This window comes from Alnus glutinosa, chromosome 10, assembly GCF_958979055.1.
Source record: "Alnus glutinosa chromosome 10, dhAlnGlut1.1, whole genome shotgun sequence".
Classification (NCBI taxonomy): Eukaryota; Viridiplantae; Streptophyta; class Magnoliopsida; order Fagales; family Betulaceae; genus Alnus; species Alnus glutinosa.
This window is the reverse complement of record NC_084895.1, coordinates 17,537,137-17,564,205: the sequence shown is the minus strand read 5'-3', so window position 1 is coordinate 17,564,205 and position 27,069 is coordinate 17,537,137. Positions and strand designations below refer to the sequence as shown.

At 34.1% G+C, this 27,069-nt stretch overlaps 1 protein-coding gene across 1 annotated transcript in view; it reads right to left on the bottom strand.

Annotated features, from left to right (window-relative positions):
* The window catches only part of LOC133879635 (protein DETOXIFICATION 24-like), a 100,381-nt gene extending 73,713 nt beyond the window's left edge, over positions 1-26,668 (bottom strand). Inside the window, exons 1-9 of the mRNA XM_062318271.1 lie at positions 26,518-26,668; positions 21,572-21,832; positions 17,968-18,509; positions 17,183-17,269; positions 17,004-17,060; positions 16,652-16,890; positions 16,439-16,557; positions 15,070-15,156; positions 14,502-14,636 (exon numbers count right to left, since the gene is read on the bottom strand). Coding sequence (XP_062174255.1) covers positions 14,574-14,636; positions 15,070-15,156; positions 16,439-16,557; positions 16,652-16,890; positions 17,004-17,060; positions 17,183-17,269; positions 17,968-18,509; positions 21,572-21,823 — 1,446 coding nt within the window. The 5' untranslated portion in view covers positions 21,824-21,832; positions 26,518-26,668 and the 3' untranslated portion in view covers positions 14,502-14,573. The remainder of the gene's footprint in view (positions 1-14,501; positions 14,637-15,069; positions 15,157-16,438; positions 16,558-16,651; positions 16,891-17,003; positions 17,061-17,182; positions 17,270-17,967; positions 18,510-21,571; positions 21,833-26,517) is intronic.
* Positions 26,669-27,069: the final 401 nt, after the last annotated feature.

Below are 27,069 nucleotides of genomic sequence, written 5' to 3'. Positions count from 1 at the left end.
TGAGCACAAGTTTGATTTTACCATACATACTAGATTTAGTTGTATTTCTTTACCATTGAAGCATGTTTTTATTTTTTTTCATTAAAAAAAAAAAAATTGGGGGAGAAGATTCAGAATTTTATTTTTTTCTTTGATAGCTTTCGCAAATATTGTATATATTTTTGCTTGATATCTTAGTTCATTGTGCGTTGATTAATTATGCGTATATATGATTGAGAGTTTATGGCTAATATCTACTAAGTTTTCCTGTGCATTTTAATGATAGACAGTTACTTTGCTCATGCGATGAAAATTGTGCACTATCCAAGGCTTCCTGATGAGTACCAAATATTGTGTATTTGGACCCCTTAATTTACATTAGTTAAACCTTTAGCTTTGTTATTTTCTAATGCTTTGGTTAGTTTTAGTGTTTTTATATTTTGTAGGACAATAAGAGAGAAATGATACAATTCAAGCAAAATACAAGGAAATTCGGATGCAGCAGACCAGTACATTTAGACTGATCATAACAGAACCAAAAGATATCCGTTTTGGGAGTTTCTTAGGTCTAAATTAAATTTCAAGATGTCAGCTTTCCAACGCAACAAGTTTCAGCCAATTTGGAGATGCGTGGAAAAAGATATGGCTGTTTGAATTTCAGTCGTCGGATCATCCCGAAAATCCGGAACCATCTCTCTTATTATTTTTCTTTTGCTTCATCCCTTGTCTCCCCAAAGCTAGAGCCAATACACGTTTTTCTCCACATTCTCAGCCACTTAATCACTTTTTTTTCCACTCAACATCATTCCATAAAACACTCACCACTCATTCCATAAAACACTCACCACTCATTCCATAAAACACTCATCACTCATCTCTCAACTCATACACCCACTCACCCATTCCACACAAACCACTTGGCTATAAAAGGAGACCAAGGCTGAAAATCAAAGGAAGAGAGAAGAGGCATGAGCCTCTTTGTACATAACTTCTTGCTTCTCTTCTTCTTGTAGCTTATTTCTTTCCTTTTGCAACTCTTTGAATTTTATGCTTTTAATGTTTTAAGTTGTAGTTATTTTATCATGTGTAGCTAATATTTTCGTTTGGGGTTGAGGATGAAACCTCACCATTGAAGAGAAACCGAGTTTCTTGCTTGTTCATGCTATTTGAGTTTATGGGTTTGATTTCTCATTGTTCTACTTCGATTTTCTTGAAATGATGTTTTGATATCTCTTGTGGTTTCCGGATACAAGTGATGATGTGGAATAAGTTTCATTAAATCGGTTGCTTGGTTTTTCATCTATCAAAACATTGGACATTCATTGTGCGTCGTTTGACTAATACATTGTTTTATCGGTTCGAATGAAGATATCCATTGTGATTGAATGATACATTGGATGTTTGGATTTCAATTGGTACTCTTTGTGATTTGTGCTATGAACGAAATCATTGAATGATCTAAATGATTTTTGAAGCAATGTAGAGCATACCTAAGATTTATATGTGACAACCTCGAATAAGTGTGATGAGCATGAGATTAGGTTGATATGATTTGGTGAGTGTGGATTCCGAAACCCTAGACCCCTTTATCTTCATTATTTTTGTTTATGTTTTCCTTTAGAACAAAACCCTAAATTTGGAACTAGGTTAAAATAGGATTAGTTTGAATAGAGATTAATTTTCGCAACACAATTCCCTGTGGGATCGACCTCGCACTTGCATAACACTATATTGCAAAATGATTCGTGCACTTGCGAGTACTTATTTTAAAACACATCACTTCCCTAAATAAAAAGATCCACTGCTTATTGTGCTATAAATCTGTTCTTGAACTTGTCCCTATAAAAACAGTCATTGACCAAATTATTGCAGAAATAGACAGTCACTAAGTGACTAAGTAAAAGAAAAGTGCTGCATCTTAGGGAGAGTGTATCAAATCAGGGTGGCTAGGCCCTAGTAAAATAAGGTTTCACTTTTGACAGATCTATCATTGATTTTCTCTCTTGCTTAGAAAATTCAGTTGCTTTAAGTCATATCAATTAATTTCATACCTTATTGAGAAAATCTTCACACATACACGCATTGCATGAATTAAGTAATCTATTTAAAATTCCTATATGCAAGGAAATTTGTGCTAATTGAACTCTTAACTCTAAATTATGTCTTTTCATAATTTTGAAATGATATTTGATTATTGTATCAGTTGATTATACATGCGTGTTCTGAAGCTAACTTTAGAGAAAATAATTTTTCTGCAAATTTTCTTTCAGTTTCTGTTTTTCAATGTGAAGCGTCTGGACGGTATTCTCTTGAGTCTGGACGAGTGTAGCTCAAACTGTCGGACGGTCAAGTGACACGTCCGGACGGACATGGCCATGACCGTCCTATCGGGTAAGTTCCGCGTCCGGACGGATACCCTACCGGTTTTAAAACCACATCTCTTTCTCTCTAGCCGCCACACATGCCTTTTACTTTCACATTTTTTTTCTTTTGGTTTTGGCTTTTTGTGTCGATTTTCCATGCCTTTTCACGAGTTTTTTGTCCTATTTTGTCATTTTGTGCTTTTTCTCCCCATTCCAAGTATTTTGCTCTATTATTTGCAATCTTTTCAATTCTTTTTAACTGTTAGACTTTTAAGTTATATTTTGGAATATGGTTGAGATAAATATTGCATGATATTTATTATTTTCTCTGATGCTAAGATTGGGATATTTCTTCTGTCATTTATTTGGACTGTTTTGGGATATTATTGTGTATGTATTTTTTTTTTTTTTTGGAAAGTCCAAATTACTGCCGTTATAATGCCCATTTTTTTTTTTAGGGACTAATAATTTTTTTTTTTGAAATTATTGTTGGCAATCTCTTTGGTTATTCTTTACATAACCATGTCTACTGGTTGTTCTCAGCGCAGAGTCCGACAGAGAACTGAGGAAGGCATAGCTGCCACTAGAACCAAAATTGAGAATCGGCAAGCTATCCCAGAGAGGAATGTGGTACGAGGAAATGTCATGGTGGCACCTCTGGATGTTATTGATGATATTATTCAGACTTATCATTGGGGCTACCTCTACAATTGTGCTTGGATTGTGCTCCCTAGGCTGGTTAGAGAATTTTATAAGCATCTGGAGGTTGTATAGGATGAAGACAGTGGCATTGTTCTTCAGTCTACTATACAAGGGCATGTTTTTCAAGTTGATCCACAGGTCATCAGCAGGATTCTTGGTGTACCTGTGCTTCACATATCAACAAGTCTTTTCAATGAGGTTGTGGAGCCTCCTACTTTGGAGCAGTTTAGGGAGTTCTTTCATGCTATTCCACAGGGCGAGGAGCGAGCACATACAAACATCAAAATCAATGCCCTTTCTCCTCCGCACCGCCTGCTCGCGAAGATTGTTCAACACAATCTATGGCTCACTGTTCATAGGCGTGAGCTGATTCTGAAGAGGGCTCAGTTCTTATATGCTATTGTCATAAGGTTGCCTTTTTGCTTGTGCAAGCACATCCTCAACATTATGCTAGAGTCCAGAGATGAGCATACTACAGAGCTTCCTTTTGCATGCTTGGTCACGAAAATTATTCTTCAGTCTGAGTTAGACATCTTTGCAAAGCCTAAGATGAAGATACAGGATCCCTTTGGCAATCAGACCTTAATGAAGTCAAATGCCCAGCTGATGAAGGCCAAGATGAAGCTCATCAGCCTCCTCCTGTTCATGGTAAGCTGCCTACTGGAGAGTCCTCTTCTTAGACTGCTCCTTCGCCTCTATAGTATGATGCAGGTTTTGCTCAGATTCTAGCTGCTTTAGAGTCCATTCAAGGGGGGGGGGGGGGGGGGTATGAGTTTTATGCAGCAGGAGGTTCACTCTATCAACCTCTGAGTAGAGCAATGTCAGCTTGACATCCAAGAGTGTCTCCAGCATCATTATCCGTCCCCTGATGACGAGGATCATCCATCCCTTACTGGAGATGATTGATTGTTGATCTTTTTGGTGTTATGATGGCTTATTTGAGATAATCTTTATTGTTTTCCTGTTTTCAATTTTTGTAAACTTTTATACTCTAGATTTTATTTACTTTATTTACCCTTGTCCTGCTGAGACATTAAGGGGGAGTAATTTTTTGCTGGTTTTTCTATACTTTCTTTTACATTTTGTCCTTTTGAGACAAAAATGAGGAGTATTTTTTGTTTTAGACCGGGAATGTATTTTTAAACCGGTCAAATATTTTTGTCCCAAAATGGCCAAAGGGGGAGTTTGTTAGTTTGTGATTGGTTACATTCTATTTGATAAAATCACAATTACATAATGTTGCTACATAATCAAGGATGCCATTTATTTTAGAGTTTTCATTTCAGAAATGTGCTTCAAAAAGTTCAAAGAAGATTTTGTGCAAATTCCAAGTTAGAGAAGTCAGATCCCAAGCTTCCGTCTGGACGGCCCAGTCTTAAGTCTGGACGCCCATCAGTGTCGAGAAGTTTCGAACAGTTCAAGGTTGCATCCGTCCGAACGGCATGGCAACACGTTCGGACGCTCTATAGGGTTCGAGAATGAAAATTAGTATGATATTGTGTGCAACAAAATATCACAATGCGAAAATTAAAGAGACAGATATTTTGTTGATGAAGTGGAAACTCAATTAAGAGAAAAACCACTCCGAGGCAGCCAAACCCAGGTTATCCACTATTCAGAAGACATAGCTAGTACGTAGACAGTAACACTCACATACCCGATGCAGCGATTGTATCTAGCACTCTAACGTGTAACCCAACACGAAGGCCTCCTAACCAAGTCACCTACTTGAATGGGTCTTCAATGGAATCCTTTACCTTATGGTCAACCCCTATAAACTTCAATTCCGCACTTGGCAACGGCTTGAGAGTGAGCGGATCAGCACAATAACTTCTAAAATAAACTCTCTAAGCATTATGGAATTCACTACCGAATTCTTACAAATTACATGCCTAGAAGTCTCTATTTATAGGCCACAAAAACCTAAACCGCGGTCCTTATTATGGATATTACGTGCAGACAAAGTGCAACCGTCCGGACGCAGCCTTATTCAGAAAAGATTGTCAATGCATTATGGAAAGCCGGTTGCACAGTTCACCATCCGGACGGCCTCAGCTTACGTCCAGAGACCGCCTAGAGAAATTTGTTTCAGACTCGTTTTAGGTGTACTGAGCCTATAAATAGAGGACTCTAGGCATGTATTATTTACAGAATTCAGTATTGAATTTTTCATAACTTAAAGAGTATATTTTAGGGAGAAATTGTGAAAATCTGCTAGCTCTCAAACCATTGCCATTGTGTGTTGTTGTTGTTGTGCTCATCATTGAAATCTATCTTAGGGATGAGTTTTAAGGTAAATGAATCCATAAAAGACCTCTTTAAGCAGAAGACTTGGTTGAGAGGCGTTCACGTTGGGTTACGTGTCAGAGTGCTAGATACGATCGCTGCATCGAGTATGTGAGTGTTACTGTCTATGTACTAGCTTTGTCTTTTGGTAATGGATTTCCTGGGTTTTGCTGCGCATTAGTGATTTTTCTCTTAATTGAGTTTCCACTTCGTTAATAAAATATTTGTGTTCTTTAAATTCCGCATCTACAATATTTTGTTACACATCGTGTATATTCACAAGTAAATTAGAAGTCTTTTAATTTTCATAAAGTATACAACTAGTTCATGGTTGGATTGCTGGCCAAGATGTGAATCCAATTATCGAAATAAAAAACTATTACCTTTTTGTTTGTAGCATTAATAAAGAGTGAAATGTTTTTCTTTTTGTTTCATATTTTTTTAGTGATACTTTTTGTATCTTAATGTGATAAAATGATGTTTTCTGATCAATCAATGCTATCTCCTCCTAGTTTTACATTTTCTAATGTTTTTCGATTAACTTATAATTTACTAGCTAGGTTTGTTGTGAATGCATTTTTTTGGCGCTGCAAATACAGTTTAATGTTTTTCAACACAGCAGACAAATCATCTTATGTTTTCTGTTAGAAATAAAAATGTGGAAACTACAGAAATTAATGAAAGTAAAATAAAAACTGTATAAAAATCATTGAACTTTTGGACAATAAAGCGAATATTAATCGGTTTCTTAGACAAATATTGTCTCCCACTTATACAATAAATTTTGCAATAGAGAATACAATAATTCTGTCCTCATGATATAATACTGCTCGAACTGAAAAATATATTTGATAAATTAGAGAAGCAATTTATTATAGTTTCTGACTGTTAAAAATGTTAGAATAGCAATTGTACACACGTAAATAATAAGGTTGTTGGGTGCGTGCAATGGCTAGTGTGAAGCACTGGGTGACACAACTATCATGTGTGTACTCAAAATCTAATCTAATATGAGAGTAAGATAAATGCTTATAAAGCACACAAAAAACTCATAACTTTTCAATGTGAGACAAAATATAATTGATAAAATAGAAGGAAAGTTGAAATATTGAAATTGTAAGGAAACTTAAATTTTCATGAAATAATTTTCAACATTTTCTTAGCATAGTTTCGTAAGTTAATGCTCACTATGAAAGTAAGATTATTTGAATTTGTGAATCAGCTATAATTATTTGGAAGTGTTCCATGTAACATACGAAGCATTTCAAATGGAGACTATGCCTTGGGTTCAATAACTCATTTAGATGAATTTGTCAGTTTCCATATAAATCTGTCGTGCTTGTTGAGATCCTACCCAATTGAATTCTTTTTATCACTATACAATCAATTTTGTAATGTTCAATAACTTTAAATGTAATATTTCAGCCAGTCCCTATTATTCAAATTCTGATGTTATAATTTTTGTGGGGATGTAATTAATGACCCATGAGTCCTATTTTAGTATCTAGGTATTAAGGGCCTGCCTTGCGTTAAAAATAACACGATATCTTCAGTTTTTTTTTTTGTTTGAAGTGATATCTTCGGTTATTGAATATGAACGGAATTATATCTCCGAGCATTAAGTGAGTCTATTATAAAAATACTGAATTTTTAATCTTGACCGTCTATATTTAATAATCAGAATTGTTCCGTTATTTTTAAGAATAATGATTCAATGCCACCTAAATATACAACTTTTCACCACCTTGTCTATGTGGCAAGGTGGTCCCCCACTACTTTTTGAGTTTTTTTATTTTTTAAAAATAAATTAAAGTGAGGGACCACTTTGCCACATAGACAAGGTGGTGAAAAGTTGTATATTTAGGTGGTAGTGAATCATTACTCTATTTTTAATACGTCATAGGTGGCAAGCTATACCCTATTTACGGATCACAACCAATAATCGTTGTCTAATTAGGTAAGGAATTATCTTATTAAAAATAGGAACATCTGGTCTGTATAAGGTCAGCCAATCATTATTCTTCGACCTAGCAATATGTCACAAATAGAATACAACAACAATATTTATTAAAAAAAAAAAAAAAACTCACAATCATGGTACAACAACAAAGCAACAAGAAAAGTACACTGAAATTATTGAAGATTTCTTCACAATTCACACCATCGTTGAAACACCACCATTACCCTCTTGCTCCATCGAGTTTCCCTTAGATGCTTGATGAGGAGGACTGAAAATATATTGGAATTTGCTGAATACTTGACATTTGAAAGCATTGAGCAACTCAAATATCTGCCAATATGAGTTGTGTAATGCCCTTATGAATACCAATGTACATGAAAACAAAAGGAATCCTCCAATAGGAGGAAAGAGGATGAAAACTAGTAAAGAACAGGCCAGGTAACACAAAATGTGACAAAAGAGCATAGCAATAGGGAGGTACGTAGCTCCAATTTGGAATTGCTCGGGTGACTCGGGATATCGCTACCAACACTCCTGTGTAAAGATAGGGATTTGATTCTTGTATAACATCAATACAACAACTGCACAACAACCCCTCACATGAGGGTGGGCTCCAGTATGTGGGACCCACCCTCATGTGAGGGATTGTTGTACAGTTGTTGTATTGGTGTTGTAAATCTAACATTTTTCGTAAAGATATGTGGCTACAATGAAAGTCGACATAATTGTAGCATGTGTTTTGAATGGAGATTTGCCCAAATTTTGATACTTCATTTGGATAAGGGTAAGCAGCATTGAAATGAAAAATTGACGGATGTCGTGGCGTATCCAATTACTTATTGCTCACTTGCAAAACCATAAAAAAAAAAAAAAATAATAATAAATAAATAAAAAGAAAGATAGAGAGAGAATTTTACCGCTTTTATTATGAGTCATTTATAAATTTTTATTTTTTAAAATAAAATCTAAAAAGAATTTAGTTATGTATTGATAAGCTACGAATTTTCTGATGTTATAAGATTAATATATGTTTTGTAAAATTTAAAAGAAATTTTCAACTAGGAGAGGATAAAGTTGTCAATCAATATTTGTAAGAAATAATAAGAGGTTTGTTCCAAAAATAAATCCAGGTATGTTTGCGAGCAACAATGTTTATTCTAATCAGGTCAACATCCAATGATTAGGATTTGTTTATAGTGGGTGAAGCTTGGGTTAGCCCATCAGGCCCATTAGCTCTATCTATATGATCGCATATCAAAATTAACATGTTATGAAAATGAGTAATGATTTTTGTACAACTTTTACACAATTCTAACAATTTTTTTTTAAGATCAATCATTAAATATTTAGCGCCCATATGTAGAAAAACAAATTCAATTATTGATCATAGAAAAAAGTAATTAAAATTGTGCAAAAGTTGTGCAAAAAAATTACTCTATGAAAATATTAGGTGTTATTATATATATATATAGAGAAATGATCCCTACACTTATTTCTCACAACAGCTCCACAACAAGCTGACGTGGTTGGTAATATTTTATTTTTCTCTCAAATGAATTCTCTCCAAAATACATAGCCCATTCCATTACGATTAATTTCTTAAATTTGACGGAAATTTAAAAAATGACAATAATGTCCTAACTGTAGGTAATTTTTTTATTTTTAAATAAAAAAACTGCCATGGGTGGTCAAAACCCATATATGTGGGTCTCCGTAGCTTGGATGCATTCCATAGCAAGAAATATATATATTTTACTTTTATATATATATATATAATTAAAAATCTATATCATTTTTCTTATAACATTTGATTATATATATAAGTTGAATAGAAGCAGGGTCGAAGCAACATACATAAGCAATTTTTACTTCAAAAGAAAAGAAAATGATCATGTAGATGCATGTAGGTAATTGTTGAGACAGATTCCCGGTAGGTGACGTGTAGATCAGTGATTCGTCAGAGTACTCATTCTATCTGCAAACAAGAACAAACACTGCGTCGGGGGATGCCGACAACCCCACTCCAATGCTTAAGTAAGTGTATTGTTTGAGAGTAAATGAACAGAATAAGGTTATAGAGATTAATCAACGTACCCCAACATTCAAAGAGTCTCAAGTATTTATAGAGATCGAGGAGCAGTTGAGATTGCTCCCGGTATATGCGATGATCGGCAGTTGAAGAAGACGTGGTTTCGGGCGCACGATCTTATATGGGCGACATGTCGTTGATGAAGCTCCAGGCGCACGATATAACTTCGTATCGTGCGTCGTGCTCCTTAGATCCCGGTTTATCCGAGATAGGCGTGGGCGCAGGTGCCACTGAGTACCCAATTCGGTTACCTGGGTCGGATAATCGGGTCGGTTGAACCGGTTGGGCCTTAATGCTTTTGATGGGTTCGAATAGATTAATTTCTCTTGATCCAATTTGACTTGGCCGGGTGGACCCGATGGGCCTGGTGTTCGGGTTTGGCCAAACACCCGAGAAGGTGGATCTGGTGTTCGGGTTGGGCCGAACACCCGAGAAGCCAATATTCTCCCTAACAGTAATCATAGTTAAAATTTAGTGCAAAAATGAAAGAGAGCTCAAGGCCAAAGAGAAGAGAAAAATGTAACACCAAAATTAAAAGCTAAGAAATATAAACCAACCTTTCAAGATTGGCCAAGTTGGTGCCTTCCATTTTCTCCTATATTTTTTCTCTCTCGTTTCTTCGAGTGAAGCTAGACTTTGATATTTTTCCCCTTTAGGTACTTGCTAATTGCTATATATAATAGGGTCCAGGAATTGGCATGTAGGTAGTGTCTTTGAAGTTCATTATACTATAAAAATATTAATGTTTTTCTTTTCTAATTGTATAGAAAAATATTAATAATGCATAAAAAAGTCATCCAATTAATAATGGATAAACAAAGTCATCCTATTGAAAGGAATAGAAATGGTTTCCCAAAACAAATGGACCACTCAATTCTAGAAGTCCGTCTTGTATTTTTTGTCCTTTTAAGAATGATGTGACTTTTAAAATTACCACTTAATTAAAATTCAATAGTGATCAATCACAAGTCTAATTATGATTTTAAAAGCCACATCATTCATAAAACGACACAACAAAAACACAAAATAGACTTCTATCATTACTCCTCAAATGATCTATTAAGATTTTAATGCAACTTGAATTCTCTATTTGTTGAGGTTTGAGATTAGGATCCTCTCAAATTATTTGTTCAAATTTGAGAGAATTCGAACAAGTGATAGTGACTTATTATTTTTAAAAGTGGTTGGACACTTGTACTATTAAAAATGCCGCAATTGGTCCCGTGTTCCACTATATATATATATATATGCTTTATTAGTAGACCAAAACCATGGTTCTCTTCCAAAACTGCATCAAAGTCGGATGTCTCCGTCCACTCAACCTTTGCCTCTCCATATGTTCGAACATCGCTTCCTAGGTGATTGATCATATCTTCTACCGTTCAATACCTTTTTTTTTCCTTTTTTTTTTCTTTTTGGGTTAATTGGTTTTTAGATTCAGTGATTGTCAATGACCCCCCATTCATATATAATCAACCACTCGAATTCTCTGAAATTCGGGTGGGTAATTTGAGAGAATCCTGATATAAAAAATTGTCTTATTGGAGAGGAAAAAGAAATCCACCGCTAGAGTAGGAACAATAAGAAACGATTTGAATAAATTAAGTTCTCCCTTCTCAGAGGTGATTCGTGTATGAATAACAAACGATTTGAATACTTTTTTAACTACGGTGATTCTACAACACCCATACCAGTTCTAATCGATTATCATATGTTCTTTTGTTCTTTTCTTTTTTGTTGATTTTTTTGTTAACGAGTTAATTAAGCTTGTTTCTTATCTGGATCTGTTCTTGCAGCGTACAACTGGAACCTCCTTCAGCAGATCTTCACAAGGCGTATGGGTCGACAAGACAAGGTATAGATTGGAATCTTCCCACACCAAGTGTTCGATGATTTTACTGTCTTAATTAAATTTTCAAATAATTTTTTTGTTGGGATCTAATTTTATTTCCCCTTTCTAAATATCCAATATTTTCATTTCTTATTTGCTAAAGGTTATCTTCTTTGTATTATCTGCGGTTTATGAGAACATTCTACTTGGAAATAGGCGGCTTTGGGAAAATGTGTTGGCAGTAAACATTACTTGAAGACGTAAATAGACCCAATCACATTCTTTGATGAAGGCCTTGAGTTTTTGCTTCATCTCTTGCCAATAGAAGACAGATTGATACGTTGTAGCCCCTTTTGGTACCCTTCATGAGCACTATTATGAAATTCTTCAAGGATGGCGTGAGCTATTGGAGATGTTGCCTGGACAAAAATTCAGTCTTTAAAGAACTACCCTGATTGGTAAAGCCAGGGCCCTACAGCCTCATCCTCTTGAATTCTTTTGACCAGCCCCTGGAGCACTTAATCATGATTCACTTTGGCATGGAGAGGTTCTATCCACCGGCGGTACTGGATGTGTAATAGCGAGTAAGGCTCCTTCCTCTTGGCGTGATAAAGCATCCCCCATAGATTTTTCAGTTCCCTTCTTGTATAGGGCAAAGGTGGTAGGTGGAAAATGATAAACTGATTTGCCAGCTGGCTAACGTTAATTAAGCGAGGCTCAAACGTTCATTTACGATTTAGGGTTCGACGAATGTTCATTGTACGATCTGACACACATACCGAGCAGGCATATGCCAAACCTGAATACCCCCTGAAGCCATAGGCAGAACACCAGTACATATCATTGAATGTTCTAGGTGGGAACTTCAACCGTTCTCGGTGGGAACTTCAAACGTTCCTGGTAGGAACTTTGAACGTTTTTGTCTTGGGGCAAAAATTCGGTCAACGCAAAAAGTTAAAAAGGTCTAATTTTCAATTAAGACCTAATTAACCCTAAAAAAAATAATCTTAGACACTACATAGAAATAGGTAAATTTAATCATTTAATCAAAATTTTAACGTAGAGATCAAATCCAAAAGCTCGGTAAGGACTTAAACAGGCATATGACGAAATTTGTTCATCTTCACTGGGTAGAGCATGTATTTTAGGTTTGAGATTATGTATACCTTTTTTTGCAAGCATAATGACAATACTCTATTACTACACGATGTAGCTTGTGCAGGTTATCCAGCAAGTTGGGAAATTGGCTTACAAGCTTGATCTTCCATCTAAGGCACACTTGTACTCCATGTTTTGTGCCTCAAAAAGAACTAGGATCAAACAAAATAAATCAACAAACTTTTTCACGAGTCATTAAAGAAGGAATTAATTGTCGAACCTCCTGACCGGAAGAAATCCTGCCAATAAGGATACAAAAATGAAGAAATGAAGCTGCTAAAAGCCCCAAGGGGTTGGCTCAAGTGGTGAAAGCCTTGAACTTGATGGCATTTCCATCAAACCTAAGGTTCGAATCTCTTTGAGTGTAAACAATTCTTTAGGGTTACGCTCGCAGCGAAGTGGAGTCTTATCGGATCCGTGTGGGAGCACTTTACACGGGTCCAAAGTTTACATTTCAAAGATAGGTACACAAAATTACCCTGCCTAAAGATTTCATAACCTGGACGAGAAGGTTGATTGAGAAAAAGAATTTTGTCTTATGTTTGGGGAGTTGTGACAATACAATCTGAAAAGTACTAATGTAGAAAACTCTTGTATTGAGATGCCCAATATAAAGATAAAATCACTTAACTAACTTGAGTAAGAATTAAACTAATAATTAGAGCCATAATTTAAGGCTACAAAATCTTGTTGTCTTAATAAACTTAAAGAAGAATAAAAATAGTCTTTAACATCACATCTATTCATGTGCCAACAAGACACTTATTCTACTCTAATCTCTGTATTTCCCATGTCTACTGGTTATCCCGACGCTTTACCGCATCTTCCAACTCTGTGGAAGGAAAAAGAAGATGGTGAGTTGGGAAGCGCATCATGAAATACAACCAAATAATAAAATGGTCATGTTTGTTAAAGTTTTTGTTCTTTCATCTTAAGAGAAAAACATTAACAAACAATTCAAAATATAAAAATACTTTTATTTTTTGTCTTCTTTTCTTGTTATCATATCCTTTGCTCAATAAGATAATATAAAAATTAAAAATTAGGATGGCCTAAGTGAAGGAGGGATGGTCGCAACCACCCCTTCGGTGGTCATGGTGGCCATGCGGGCACCCTAGTGCTGGTTGGGGTGGCTACGCGGCCACCCCTACCTTTTTTCTATTTTTTATTTATTTATTTGTTTTTATTTTTTTTTTACAAGTTGGGCTACATATCTGTTTGGTTTTTTTTTTTTTTTTTTTTATCAAAATGAAGGTGTACTTTATAGAATATATTTTCTCAAATGTGAAACTTACCAAAAATCACTTCTCAAAATTGTTTTCAGTTTATGTCTGACACTTGTTCAATCCAAAAACAAATAAACTGCCCAAAACACATTAAATTTTACTTGGTTTCTCAAATTTAGGTTAATTCTAAATTGATTCAAATATAATAAAGAATAAAAATATTTAGATCTAACCAAAGAATGAAATTTTTCAATAAATTTTTTTGGTTAATTTGAAAACAAAGTCTATCACGGCTGAAATGTCGATCTAGACCATTTTCTTTGATTTTTGTTTTATCAATTATAATTAAATCATATAAACTAATAACCCTATGATCATGCATTTGTGTTTATGAAATAAAACCCAAAAGCTTTAATATTTAACTTCCTCTAACTAATACCTCTTTTACGAAGACTACATCAAGTTACCGTTTGTGACATTTGACTACCTTCAAATTACCATTTGGTTGCAAAAGAGCCCCTCTATTAATTGTTAGCAATAAAATGTATGAAAAAATGAAAGCCTAAAAGAGATTTGAAGCAGTTGGTTATAGAAAAGAGTTCCCCATAACTATAATTATTTTCAGGTTAATTAACAACTTGATGTTGAATACCTGCCGTGATAAATAGACCTTGAAGATCTTCTAATATTAACAGATTTTCTTTTTACATGCAGCATATTCAAGCTTTTAATCATTTTCAGAAGATAAATATATATCTACTTAAAGCTCATCTTTTGTTCTTTTATATTAAAGCTAAAATAACAAAACACGGTAAAAAATCTGGATGCACCAGTATATACTATAGCAAGAGGGGAAAAATGAGCAAAACAATGTATGAAATTTGAATAATTTACCCAATTAATTTACCATGTCTTAGAAGTTATGCTGTAATCACCGAGAGCAAGAATAATATCCAAGTAAATGTAGAATGTCGGAGCTCTAATTGGTATCCTCTGGCTCAGTCAGAAACCACCTATTCAGACGCTCGGATGCCTTTTTAACCTATAATACAAACAACAAGTGAAATTGAGCGATCCAAATCTCCAGTAATTTCAGTAAAAATTTAAGACAATTCTTATGGGATTCACTTGCCCTAGTAGGTGGGTGGACTGTCCGAGATCTGTTGGGACAGGTGAATCTCATAGACTCTCATATTTGCTAACAGCAAAATTGCTGAAGATCTCTATCGGAAATGGAGATAAACTATTTCATGGTCAGAATTTAATGTTGTTGTATTTAACAGTGTAAACGATGCCACATTCTTTAAATTTTTTTGAATGGTACGCCAAGTCACCAACATATTTATCACATATCATCATCTACACCGTTAAATACAATGATATAAAATCCTGACCATGAAATGAATCATTCATTTCGCTTAAAATTGAAAGAATTATTCTATTTTGGCTACACTTATCGATCTACTTCAACGTACCTGGTCATCCCAATCCAGTCTCCATATCACGATGGAAAGCACAAATGTTTGCAACAGCACTCCGGATAACAACCCAATCCACAAGCCCTACAAATTTAAATAAAGAAAAATGAAGTTAAGCATATAATACAAACTATAGTAGAAAAAAAAGAAGAACAAATTATATAATTTTGTTCAGCATGTAGAAGCCAACCCTGAATATATAAATTAAATCTCCTTAAGTCATTGAGAATGTTTTAATTAAGAAGGTGATATATATTATATAGGTCTTAATTAGATGTAAAATTCCCTAGGCAGCTTTGCCACATATCTACAAATCATGGCCCCAAGGGCCAAATCTTTTCTTTACCACTATCCATGAAGATTTTTGTTTTAAATTTTTTTTTTTTCTATGAATATGCTTCATTTACTAAAACAAACAAACCATTACAAAAACAATCCAAACCTACCCCTCAACTCAACCTACTTACAAATCCTCTGCTAAACAAAACAGAGCAAACCACCTACCAACTACCCTTTACATTGAAATTTTGACACAAATTGGCAACTACTATAATTCCTACAAACAGACCACCTTCTGTAGAAACCAACCAGCTACAATTAACAGTATCTTTGCTGAATCAAACTGTGCAGATCATTTACAAAGGATTCTATCTTGCAGCCCCCATCTGCTTTCATATCAAATTTCCTGAATTTCCCAATCTCCATGATTTGAGTTCTAATTTCCCAATAAATAATTTTGAGGATCTTTTCCACTAATTTCAGCACATTATCATGCCTAATATCATTCCTATGCTTCCAAATGCGATAAATCACAGTCCCAAATGCTAATATGCACAATATTACTCTTAGAGTTTTTCCTTTCTCATCTTCAACTCCCCATTCCACAACCTCATCCCATATAATTTTAGGATTCTCCACATCACACTTTCTTAATACTTCCCTCCAGATTCTCTGGCTGAAGCCCCACTGAAAATATAGTTGGTCCTTCCTTCTATACATCCTCTGCAAAAGGCACAAAATATTTCTCCTTTCTAGTAAACCCCAATGCAGCAATCCTTCCCAAGTAGTTTTACCATTCCTAATTGCTTTAAATTTATTCAGTTAAAACAGAACAATGATTACTATAAACTTAGATCCTGTTTAGGATTGCGTTAACAGTTTTAAAAGCAGTACATCAAAAGTTGTAGTGGTCCGTAGGATAAAAAAGTTCAAAACTGCGTTTTTGGAAAAACTTGAAAATGAAGTGTTTTTAAAAAGTTCTTTCAAGCTTTTTTTTTTCCATAAACGAAAGCTCTATTTTTCAACGCAATCCAGAGCACTGTGACGATTTGATATTCTGCATGTGGACTATTGAGTTATTACGTACCTTTACTGAAAGATCGGCCACATAACCGAGCAACAATGCCACGGGTACGCCAAAAGCATAGTAGGAGCCAATGTTAATAAGGGCAACAGTGCCTTGAAAACCAGCACCTATAGCCACACCTGATGACAAGAACCTAGGTAGTGGTGAGTCTTTTGATAAACATATTTGTGTAACGAAGTTGTCGAATCACAGTAAAGAAAATGAAAGTATTACCTGAAAGTACTGGCTGAACACTATTTAGTAAGATTGAGAAAGCAAGTAGAGTAGAGAGACTTGAAACTTCTTCTGCAATCTCTTCATCGCTTGTAAAAATGTATGAAATTTGTTTCCCAAAACAAAAACAGAGGACAAAAAAAATCAATCCGATACCAATTGATGTACAGAGGATAACTTTGATGGCAAATTTTGCAGCTGTAGAATTTCCTCTCCCGAGCTCATTCGATACGCGCACACTGTACAAATTACATAACGAGAATTCAAAGATAAATGGTGATTTAACATAATAATAATAATAATAAAATAAAAAATAAAAAATTAGTGGCATATATGGTGATAAAAGCCTTACCATGCAGCACCTAAGAATCCGAGGCATATCATAAATTCCCATGCACAGATATTGAGGCTACAAAAAGAGGTTAAAAGTTGAAGAATCTCTCAAGTAAATTGAATAGAATATATATATATAATATAGAGAGAGAGAGAGAGAGAGAGAGAGAGAGATATGGAAAATAATACAAATCTTACCAGATGGAGAAAGCTGAGATCGCCACCGTTGCATTTTTCAAATATCCAGCGAACAGAACTAGGACAGAATTGTACCACAGCTCTAAACTATTGAAGATAAAATAAAATTCAATAAAATGCATTTGATAATTCCCCCTAAAATGTATATAAAGTGTTCCATGCTACAACGAATGACATAAAAAAAGACAAGACAACGATTTGTGCTAAAAAAGATTTATGGGTTTTTTCAGCCCAAACAGAAAAAAGATCTACGGATATATCATCTGAATTAGAGTGAATGGATGTGTTCATAGCTGCATTTGAGGATGCAGAACATTTATAATTAGTATGTTGACATCTATTGGCTGGTTTCAAGGAGAAGATGAGGAAAATTTTTGTTAACAAAGGAAGAATAAAGGCTATTTAACTAAATTCTCTCTCTCTCTTTCGTAAAAAAATTGGAATTAAATCTAAGCCAAATCCATGACCACTGGGATGAAGTTTAGGTGCTGTAAAAAAGCTACAACCTATGTGCTGTAGTTTTTTCAACTGCCCAAATTTAACTCCTCTCTCTTTTTCTTTCTCGTAAAAACCTTGAAATTAAATCCATATCATTTTTTTAAAAAAAAACTACAAAACCTAACCCAAATCCTTACTCTCTCTTTGAGTTTTTCAAAACAAAATATATGATCTATATAGACCATATGCTCCTTAATTAAGGCAATCAAGGGATCATGGCAAAATATTGAAGACAATTTTTATGTAATGTGCCATAGCAAGGAAGAAACGCAGGCTAATGAAATTACCAAAGCATGACGCCAGAGGATATTGAGAGCTTTATTACAGGTAATATATCATTGAAGGCAGCTTTCGTGAATCCTTTCCACGTATTTGGGCACCAACCTCCGAAGACATACACATACTCTCCAAAGACCATCAACCAACTAGAAATGCAGTAAGCCCCCATGGCACCAGAAACACCCAAGTCAAGTATGTTCACGAATAGCCACGACAGGAGTAAATGAATTGCAAACGAGGAAGCAGATAGAATTCCGACAATCATGTTCTTCAGCTGGGCTTGTAAGAACATCTGGATAGTCAAGGCAAAAACAAAGGAGTAGAGAATAGAAATCATCCATAAGGCTATAGGTCCAGATGCTACTGCTATCTCTTCTTCCTCCCCAAATAGTCTAAAGATGGGAGTTGTGAAGACGAAGAGAGGGACAAGAATTGTTGCTGTAACAACATCAACTATCCATGATCTTTGCAAGTAAATGCCCATCATGTGGTGCTGTCCGGCTCCAAATGCTTGGCCACATAAAGTCTCTGTCGCACTTGACATGCCCAACTTCACAAAAGATATCAAGAGAGAGATCAATTAAAGTACTAGAATTAAGAGTACTAATGCTATTTAGTATACTGTTATACGATTCTTATACAACTAAAATAACGTTATAAAAAAATCAAAAGAACTTGTAAAAAGAAAAATCAATGGCCAATTTTCACTGCCACCTCGTTTCAATCATACAACAGAATGATCGGAGACCAACGTACGTATGATCAGACCACATCTGTCAAGAGGGCATCCTTGTTATTTTATTGAGCAGAGTAATTCTGTCATTCAGGAATTTTTGGTACTTCATTTACATTATGGTTTTATCCAAAATGCACTCACTTCAAATCTGGTTTTCAGTTTGCTTTCACTTGTGACTTTGTTCTGTGATCATGCATTTTTTTTTTAATACATGTTTTTTTGTTTGTCTAGGTGTCCTGTTTTCATTATGCTGGCTTTCCTGTCAATGTCATAGTGTCAGTGTTGTGTCTAGGCAGTTAGTCATAGGAAGTGTAGGCAGTTTTACTTCAATGGGCTATGGGTTTGTTATGCGCATGGTTGATTGATGGAGATGTTTTGTTGCTTTTTGTGTTGTTATTTTCAGATCATCTTGTGGCTAGTTCAAGGAGTCGTGCTCATGTGGCAAAGCCTAGTTGAGTTGGAGTTGCCGTCAATGATGATGTTGAGGTTGCTGACGAGGATGCTGTTGAGTAGATGAGGATGATGACTTGGATAGGGACATTGATGGCATTGCAACTACTTTTACTACAGAGAGTTGCTAAGAATCGAGGTTAGTCCTTTGTTTGTCTCATCATCTTCAATCTCGAGCTGAGCCGTCTTTATCTAACATTATAGATTGCTTAGCGGTGCTGATGCAAAGTCAGACTGAGTTACAACACTCTGTTATTCGCAATTCGCATCATAAACTTGATGCTAGAGCGCTTTGAATGTCTGGAGGGTGAGATTAGAGATTTGTGCGAGCTTCGAGATTGATTTGTCTTTGGTTGTATTTGTTTATTTTGATTGTCTTGGTTGTATTGCTCCTTTGTCATTTCATGACAAAAAAGTTGAGTAATTTTGAGAGTGTTTTCATCTATGTTGAAATTATTAGCTTATCTTATTATCTAACGAATTTTGTGATTTTTCAATGACAATATTCTATTCAAATACGTTATCTTGATGATACTCTGATTTTTCCTATTCCACTTGTGTTTGATATGTTTCATTTAAACCACAAGAGTTCGTCATCAACAATAGCTTGAAGTCTATCGGCTAGCGGGTCGATAAGGAGATCAAGAAGAGGAATTGCTTTGTGAAGAACTGGAATTGCTGCGACATGAGGCAAATAGGGGTATTTGTTTGCGTACAAATGTCTAAGTCGTTATAAGGGTTGTAAGTATACCTTGCATATACTACAAATTCTTTTTAACGCTAATTTTCTAAGTTTGACTGCTTTGGTGTAACTTTACCTTTAATGCATTATTTAAAGAAATTCGAATTTTTACTTCGTTAGCAAAATTTCTGTGGACATAGTCATATATTTTGATGTGGTTTGTTAATTGTAATATATTTTGCTGCATATATACTTTTAATTTGCTATTATTGTTGCACACCAACTAGTCATGTACATGTCATTTTTCAGGATAGTTAGGTGAGAGAGTAGCCTCGATCATCTTCATTCTCACGATCGATGGTCAGGATCGATTTGTGGCGATAAGGGAATAGAACATGCCTCTTATCTACCAAGCCTTGTCATGGCATTCCAAAAACAAATTGTTTACCTGTTTACCTCTTGTTTTTTATTGACTGGGAAATGATTCCTATTACCTAAAGGGTTTTTTTTAAAAAAAAAAAAATTGCACCAATTATTCTTAATGGCTTATTTGAGGGATGACATCAGAACCTATTACAAAGGTTATTCATCAAAGTTTAAATCAATTATTAGGGTTGGAGTTTGTCGCAATCAATTAGCACTGTTTCTTGTACTAATTATTCCCCAGCAAGTAAAAATTGATAGATAAATACCCTAGCTAAGTGCTTTCCTAATTATTCCTACTGTCGATTATAATAGATATTCTTGCGGTCGAAAAAAATACAAGTAAAGCAATATAATACACTCTTATTTTATTTGATTGATGCGATAGTGTTAATCAACACTTAATTTTTTTTTTTTTTTTTTTGGATAACTTCACGTAAGGGTACTGAAGTATCAACCATTTTGATTTAGGCATACTGAACTTCTAAATTTCTTAAACTATGGTATTTAATTTTCTAAACGTCTTAATTACATGTACTCCATTAAGATTTGCTGTTAAATCTTACCAAAATTTAAAAATTACTCCTCACTTTTTTAGGAAAAAAAAAAATCTAAGATTTAGATATTGGTCAGAATTTAACGAAATTTGCAAAAGTACCCATGCCTGAATCTTTGAAAAAATTTATAATTTTTTTTTAATAAAATAAATACAAAGGTATTATGAGAATTTTGACAGGATTTAATGGCAAATCTTAATGGATTACCCTTTATTGAGACGTTTGGAAACTTGGATATAATTTGAGACGTTTGAAAGTTCAGAACTCCTAAATCAAAACAGTCGATACTTCGGTATCCTTATATAAAGTTATCCCCATTTTTTTTTAACAGGGGTTGATTCGAAGGCTAATGGACACCGCCACATCAATGCAATGAAATGACGGTGGAATGGGTATAGCATATGTTAAAGTATTTATTAAATGACTAAATTTACTTCTTCTTATTAGCTCAAGCTTTTGGGACAAGAAGTAATTTTACATCATATCATAGCCAAAGCTTATGAGTTTGAACTCTGACTCCATCATTTATCTTTCATTTCAATTAAATATTTCACGTGTTGGACCTCATATATTAAAAGTGAGTTTTAGCCCACACGTGAAGAAAGCATATTAAAGTATTGATTAAATAACTAAGCTTTTGAGACAAGTGGTGGGTTTAACAACATATAATATTTCTCAAAAATAGGGAACAAAAGAAACAATATGCAAATCTTGAGGATGAAGATGCAATTTTCCATAAAATAAAACATATAATAATGGCTTACCAGTATCCCATTTGAGAATCGTAAAATGAGACTTTGTACGAGTGCATAAGAAGCAAGCTGGAGTTCGCCAACATGTCCAATAAAACTTTGTGTCACCACTATCATTCCAAAAGAAGTCACTCTAGCCAATATGGAAGGAAATGCAATCCTCCACATGAGTTTTAATTCCGCCCAGGTCCTTTGCTTTAAACCGCTCTGCTCTGCTGCTTCCAGTCCAAGAAGCCTTTCCTGATCCACTCCATTACTCTCCATTCTTCAATTCTGCAAAAGAGCATGGAAATGAGCCAATTGAGTCGACTTGGATTTCAATCTTCTTATACCAATATTGAAACTATTTCATAAAATTAGTACATAATGTTATTTAGTAGACTAGTATACGACTGTCATACAAATAGGATGACATGGTAGTAAAAATCAGCCCTTAATGACATGGTAGTAATATAACAGTCTAATAAATATCTTACTCCTACTCAAATCTAGTTACGAAGAAATTAATGCATGTCCTATTTTGCCTACAACAATGAAACTTCTCCATAACGCATTACTCTTACCGGAACTGACAAAAGGGCACCACTAGGAGTCGAGTTTGTGCAATTGTTAATATATGTATTTATAGGGACGGAACCACCTTAAGGCTTGGAGGGTTTCGAGGCCCTCCAAATTTTCAAAAAAGTCGTAAATTTTTTTTAAAAAAAAAAAATCTAAATTATAGATATTTTTATAAAACGGACCACCCAAAATTATTTTTCTAGTTCCGCCCCTATTTTATCAATATACATAGACAATGAAAAAGAAATATTAGACCTCTCTCCTTCTCGGAAATAGAAATTGATTAGTTATGTTGCTTTCTCTATGAACAAAACGGAGCTCAAGCCAAAGGCCTTAAAGAGAGAAGCTCCAACGATTGGAACCCAACAAAAATTTGTGGAAAAAAAAAAAAAAAAAACCTTATCTCACAAATAATGACAAACTTTCATTTATATATTGTTGAATTAATTAATTTGGAATTCAATGACGGAACATAAATTTTTCAGTATGTGGTCCCAAAAGTATTTTGGATCTACGGTGCCTATATATTAATGGGATATATGTGGATCGGCTCCTAGAAACGTACGGTCCTCGTGAAAGCATCAACATATATTTTCTATAAAATGAAAACAAACATTTATATGAGCTCTACCCATTTATATCTCATTATTATTGCACGTAGAACCACTACTCAAAGGTGTGACCTGGTAATTGTGTCGTGTTCTGTTAGCATTCAAGCCACCTCGCTGTCTTACATGTCATTTACCTATAATAATTTATTACAGAAAAAATGTTTTAGACATTTAAGATTTATTGGATTTAGATTTACAAAAATTATTTGTTCGAATTGTTATTATAGATTTTATTAAATTGAGATTCACAGCAAGTATCTACTCAAACTTTTGTATAAAATTCATTTGTCTGGGTCAATGGCCGGACAACCTAAAATTTATTTGGACACGTGAGTTTCAAATTTCTAGTAATTTAGACAGATAATTGTTGTATGAAATTCATTTGTCTGGGTCAATGGCCGGACAACCTAAAATTTATTTGGACACGTGAGTTTCAAATTTCTAGTAATTCAGACAGATAATTGTTGTATACAATTCACTTGTCTGGGTCAATGGCTGGACAACCTAAAATTTATTTGGACACGTAAGTTTCAAATTTCTAGTAATTCAGACAGATAATTGTTGTGGATCCCGCTCCTAATTTTATTATAAGTACTTATAAATTAGTGTCAGTTTCATGTAACTACAATCAAATGCCAAAAATTTGTAATAAAAATTATAGTACCCAAAATATATAACTATTAATTAAATAAAAAGGTTTGCGGTGATTAATCGCCCTTTTTTAACTAGTAATATTATGCAGCAAAAATATATTTCCAAAAGGGCAAGATTAAAAGAAGAGTTTAGTTGGTACTTTTCTCCACAACTTCCTCTTCTGTGCTTCTTCATATCCTAATTTTGGGCTCCTCATACTTTTTCATATTTTAAATAAAAAAATTGGCCCCTCGGAAAAGCCATGAATTGCCTCACACACTTCATAATATCCAACATAAATATATATATATATAGAGGTCGTCTCCGTTGATTTGTACTTTACAAATTTGGTATAGTCACTGTTTAATTTTTCATTTTTTATTTTTTATAAATACTTGAAAAAGAAATTACAAGAACGAAACTAGAGAAACTAGGGGCTGAGCAACTCAAATACAAATAAAAGCCTAAGAACGTAAGCAAGTGAGGGCAATACTTTCTAAGATGCGGGTCCAATAATTTTTGGCATGAATGCCTTAAAACAAATCACCAATGAATGGGTTTTAAAGTGGTGTATAAAACCCAAAAGATCCAAACACCGGTTGCGGTACCACATGAGTCACAGAGTACACAGAAGATTATGAAAACAAAAAGCCCAAAAAAAAAAAAAAAAAAAAAAATGTGATAGAGAGACCAAAGGAAAGCCATAACTCACATAAAAGAACAAAAAGCAAAAAAAACAAACAAAAGGAGTAAAAAGTTCCAACTACCTTTCAGGAGACTGGTAGTTGAAAATTGAGTATAGCTAATAACTGGTCTCAGTCAAGCAAGATCTTTACAATTATTCACTTCAAATGTAGAGAATTCATGTTGGTAATTTTAATAAATCACTTATGAGATTTATCGATCGAATAAATAGTTGGATAGACAACCCAATTTTTTTATTTGGTCAAATTGATCTCATAATGGTATCTCACAATCACCTGTTCGAATTATCTACACTTCAAACAGATACTTGTAGACGGAGTAAGTAGTTGGATGGACAACCTAATTTTTATTTAGTCAAATGAGTCCTATAAATGGTCCCTTACAATCACCTGTTCAAATTCTCTACACTTCTGGCAAATACTCGTAAACGATCGAGTAAATGTAATCATCTAATCAATACTTTAACACTTCCTTCACGTGTGAGCTCAATTAATAAATGAGGCTCAAACAAGGTTCGAACTTAAGACTTCTCATTTCATATCATGTTAAATTATCACTTGTTTCAAAAGTTTAAATTTATAAAAATAAGTAAATTTAATAATTTAATCCATTAAAAAAAACAAATAGAGAGAGAGAAAAAAAAAAAGCCAAGATTAAATAATAGTTTACTTAAGAAATAACTTTCTCTACGTACTATCTCTCTGTTCCCACGTGCTTCTTCATATCCTAATTTTCTGGCTCGTCGTTCCATCTCATACTTTTTCATATTTTATAGAAAGAAAGATAAAGGTCTCTTTGGGATTTGGAAAGCCATGATTACTCACAGAAAAATAAATAAATAAATAAAAAAAGAGATTAAAAAGTTCCAACTACAACTGCATGCTTAGAAGACTGGTAGTTGAAAATTGAATAAGGGCATTTTCGTCCCGCCAGTGAAAATAATCAAAATACTAAATTGAGATTAAAGTGAACTACACCGACTCAACAGATTGTTAAAACATTTGGTGAACTGCTAATCATTGTTTACTCAACATATCTGAAAAAAATAATTAAAAAAAAAAACAGTATTAAAAAAATTTCTAATATTCTATTTTCTCTCATAGGAAAAAATAAAAAATTATTGAAAATAAATATTTAAATAGAATAATAAAAATAAATAATTAAAACAGAAAGCCAAAAGTATGTGCTCTGAAAAATACATAATTAAAATAAATAAATATAATTTTTTAATTAAAACAAAATAATAAATTTATTGAACCGGACGTGAATGCTCAGGCTAAGTACGTTGTGTTTTCTTAGGTTTCAATCCTCAATGTTTAACCTTATTGGAATTCTAAAAAAAAACATACAAAAACCAAGAAAGTATATATATGATAGAGACCAGGATCAAAAGCCGCCATCACGCACAGAAAAGGAATAAAAAGTTCCAACTGCCCTTCAGCAGACTGGTAGTTGAAAATTGAATAAAAGCTAATAAACAAGTGACTTTCTCGACCTCTTTGGTTGTTCCTTTATGTGGTTGGGACTTCGGCCACGGGTAACTTACTCGATCACATCATCTTTATAATCAAATGACCAATCTTTCTTTTCTCTTTTATAACGTCTAAGCTTGGCCTTTAACCTTTCATGAGACGGGATAGAATAATTGCTATATACTATTCTTTTATCTCATCATCTATCAACTCTCAATTAATTCTATTTTCTAATAAAAATTGATGTAAAAGCTTATAGGCACGGTACGTCAGCGCTCTCATCATCTATAAACTCTAAACTTTGTGATTTTAGAAAATGGCTCATGATAGACACGGATACGTCAGCTCATTGAGGAGAAATGATAGACGGAAACGAAACGTTTGACCATCTCCTGTTTATCTTTTAATATAAAAAAATGTATAAAGGATAAATAAAAAAATGCATAATATATTTTTTTTAATATTAAAAGAAGGACAAACGACGGTTAAACGTCTACGGTCTATCATTTGTTGCTCATTAATATAGAGGTGTAATATATCATTTTTGGTCGAAATAATACGCTAAAACATATTTGATGGCCGGCCCATAATTAATTATTTTGGTGGTAGATGAGAATGGCGGTGTCGTGACGGCCGGACAGCTTAGGACCATATTTGGTCTACCCTCCCATTCTCTTCCTAAAGGAAAAAAGAGCAGAAAAAGGGGCAATCGTTCACACAACTAGCTAGCTTGATATGTTTAAACGAAAAACCGAGTCTTGCTCTTAAGTCAACTCGGTAGATTAACATATGATTCTACGAAGCTTTTGAGACAAGGTTTGTTATCAGGCTTGAAGAGTGCTTAAGTGTGTAACAAGCAAAGTGAAATGTAAAGAAGAAGTAGAGCAACATATATATATGCTAAAGTAAAAGAAGAGAGATATATAAAGGGTAACTTCTTCGTTAATTTATATGAGTAGGAGAATAGATAGATTACCTTGGCCTTCTGAGAATAGATAGCTTGCTGTTGGGAGCAGAGATGCCTTCTCAGTGAACCCAACTTCTCTTGGATCAAGCGAGAGAGAGAGAGAGAGAGAGAGAGAGAGAGTAGTGAGGATGCAACCTGTTTGTTTATAAACAGATGGGTCAACAAAGGAGCAGCATGCTGAACCCGAAGAGCTCTAGAGAGAGAAACTTTTTTTTTTTTTTTTGGGAGAAACTTAATTAATTAGTTTGTCGTTTGCAAAAAGTACTTCCTCTTTGTTGCCCCAACACTAGCCACAAAAAATTTTCTTAGAGATGCTATATTTTATATTTGATAACATTTTCGAGCTAGTTTGGCAAACTGTTTTGATTCTCCCTTTATTTCTTTTCACTTCTTTCAAAAATATCAAATCAAAAACATTCTAATTTTTTTACACTTTTTATATCACATCAATAATTTTTTATTATTATTCAAATAAAAAAATCCACTACAAAACAAAACTTTTTTCACTTTTCTATAAAACATTCTTAAATTTTATATCATATCAATCACTTTTTACTATAC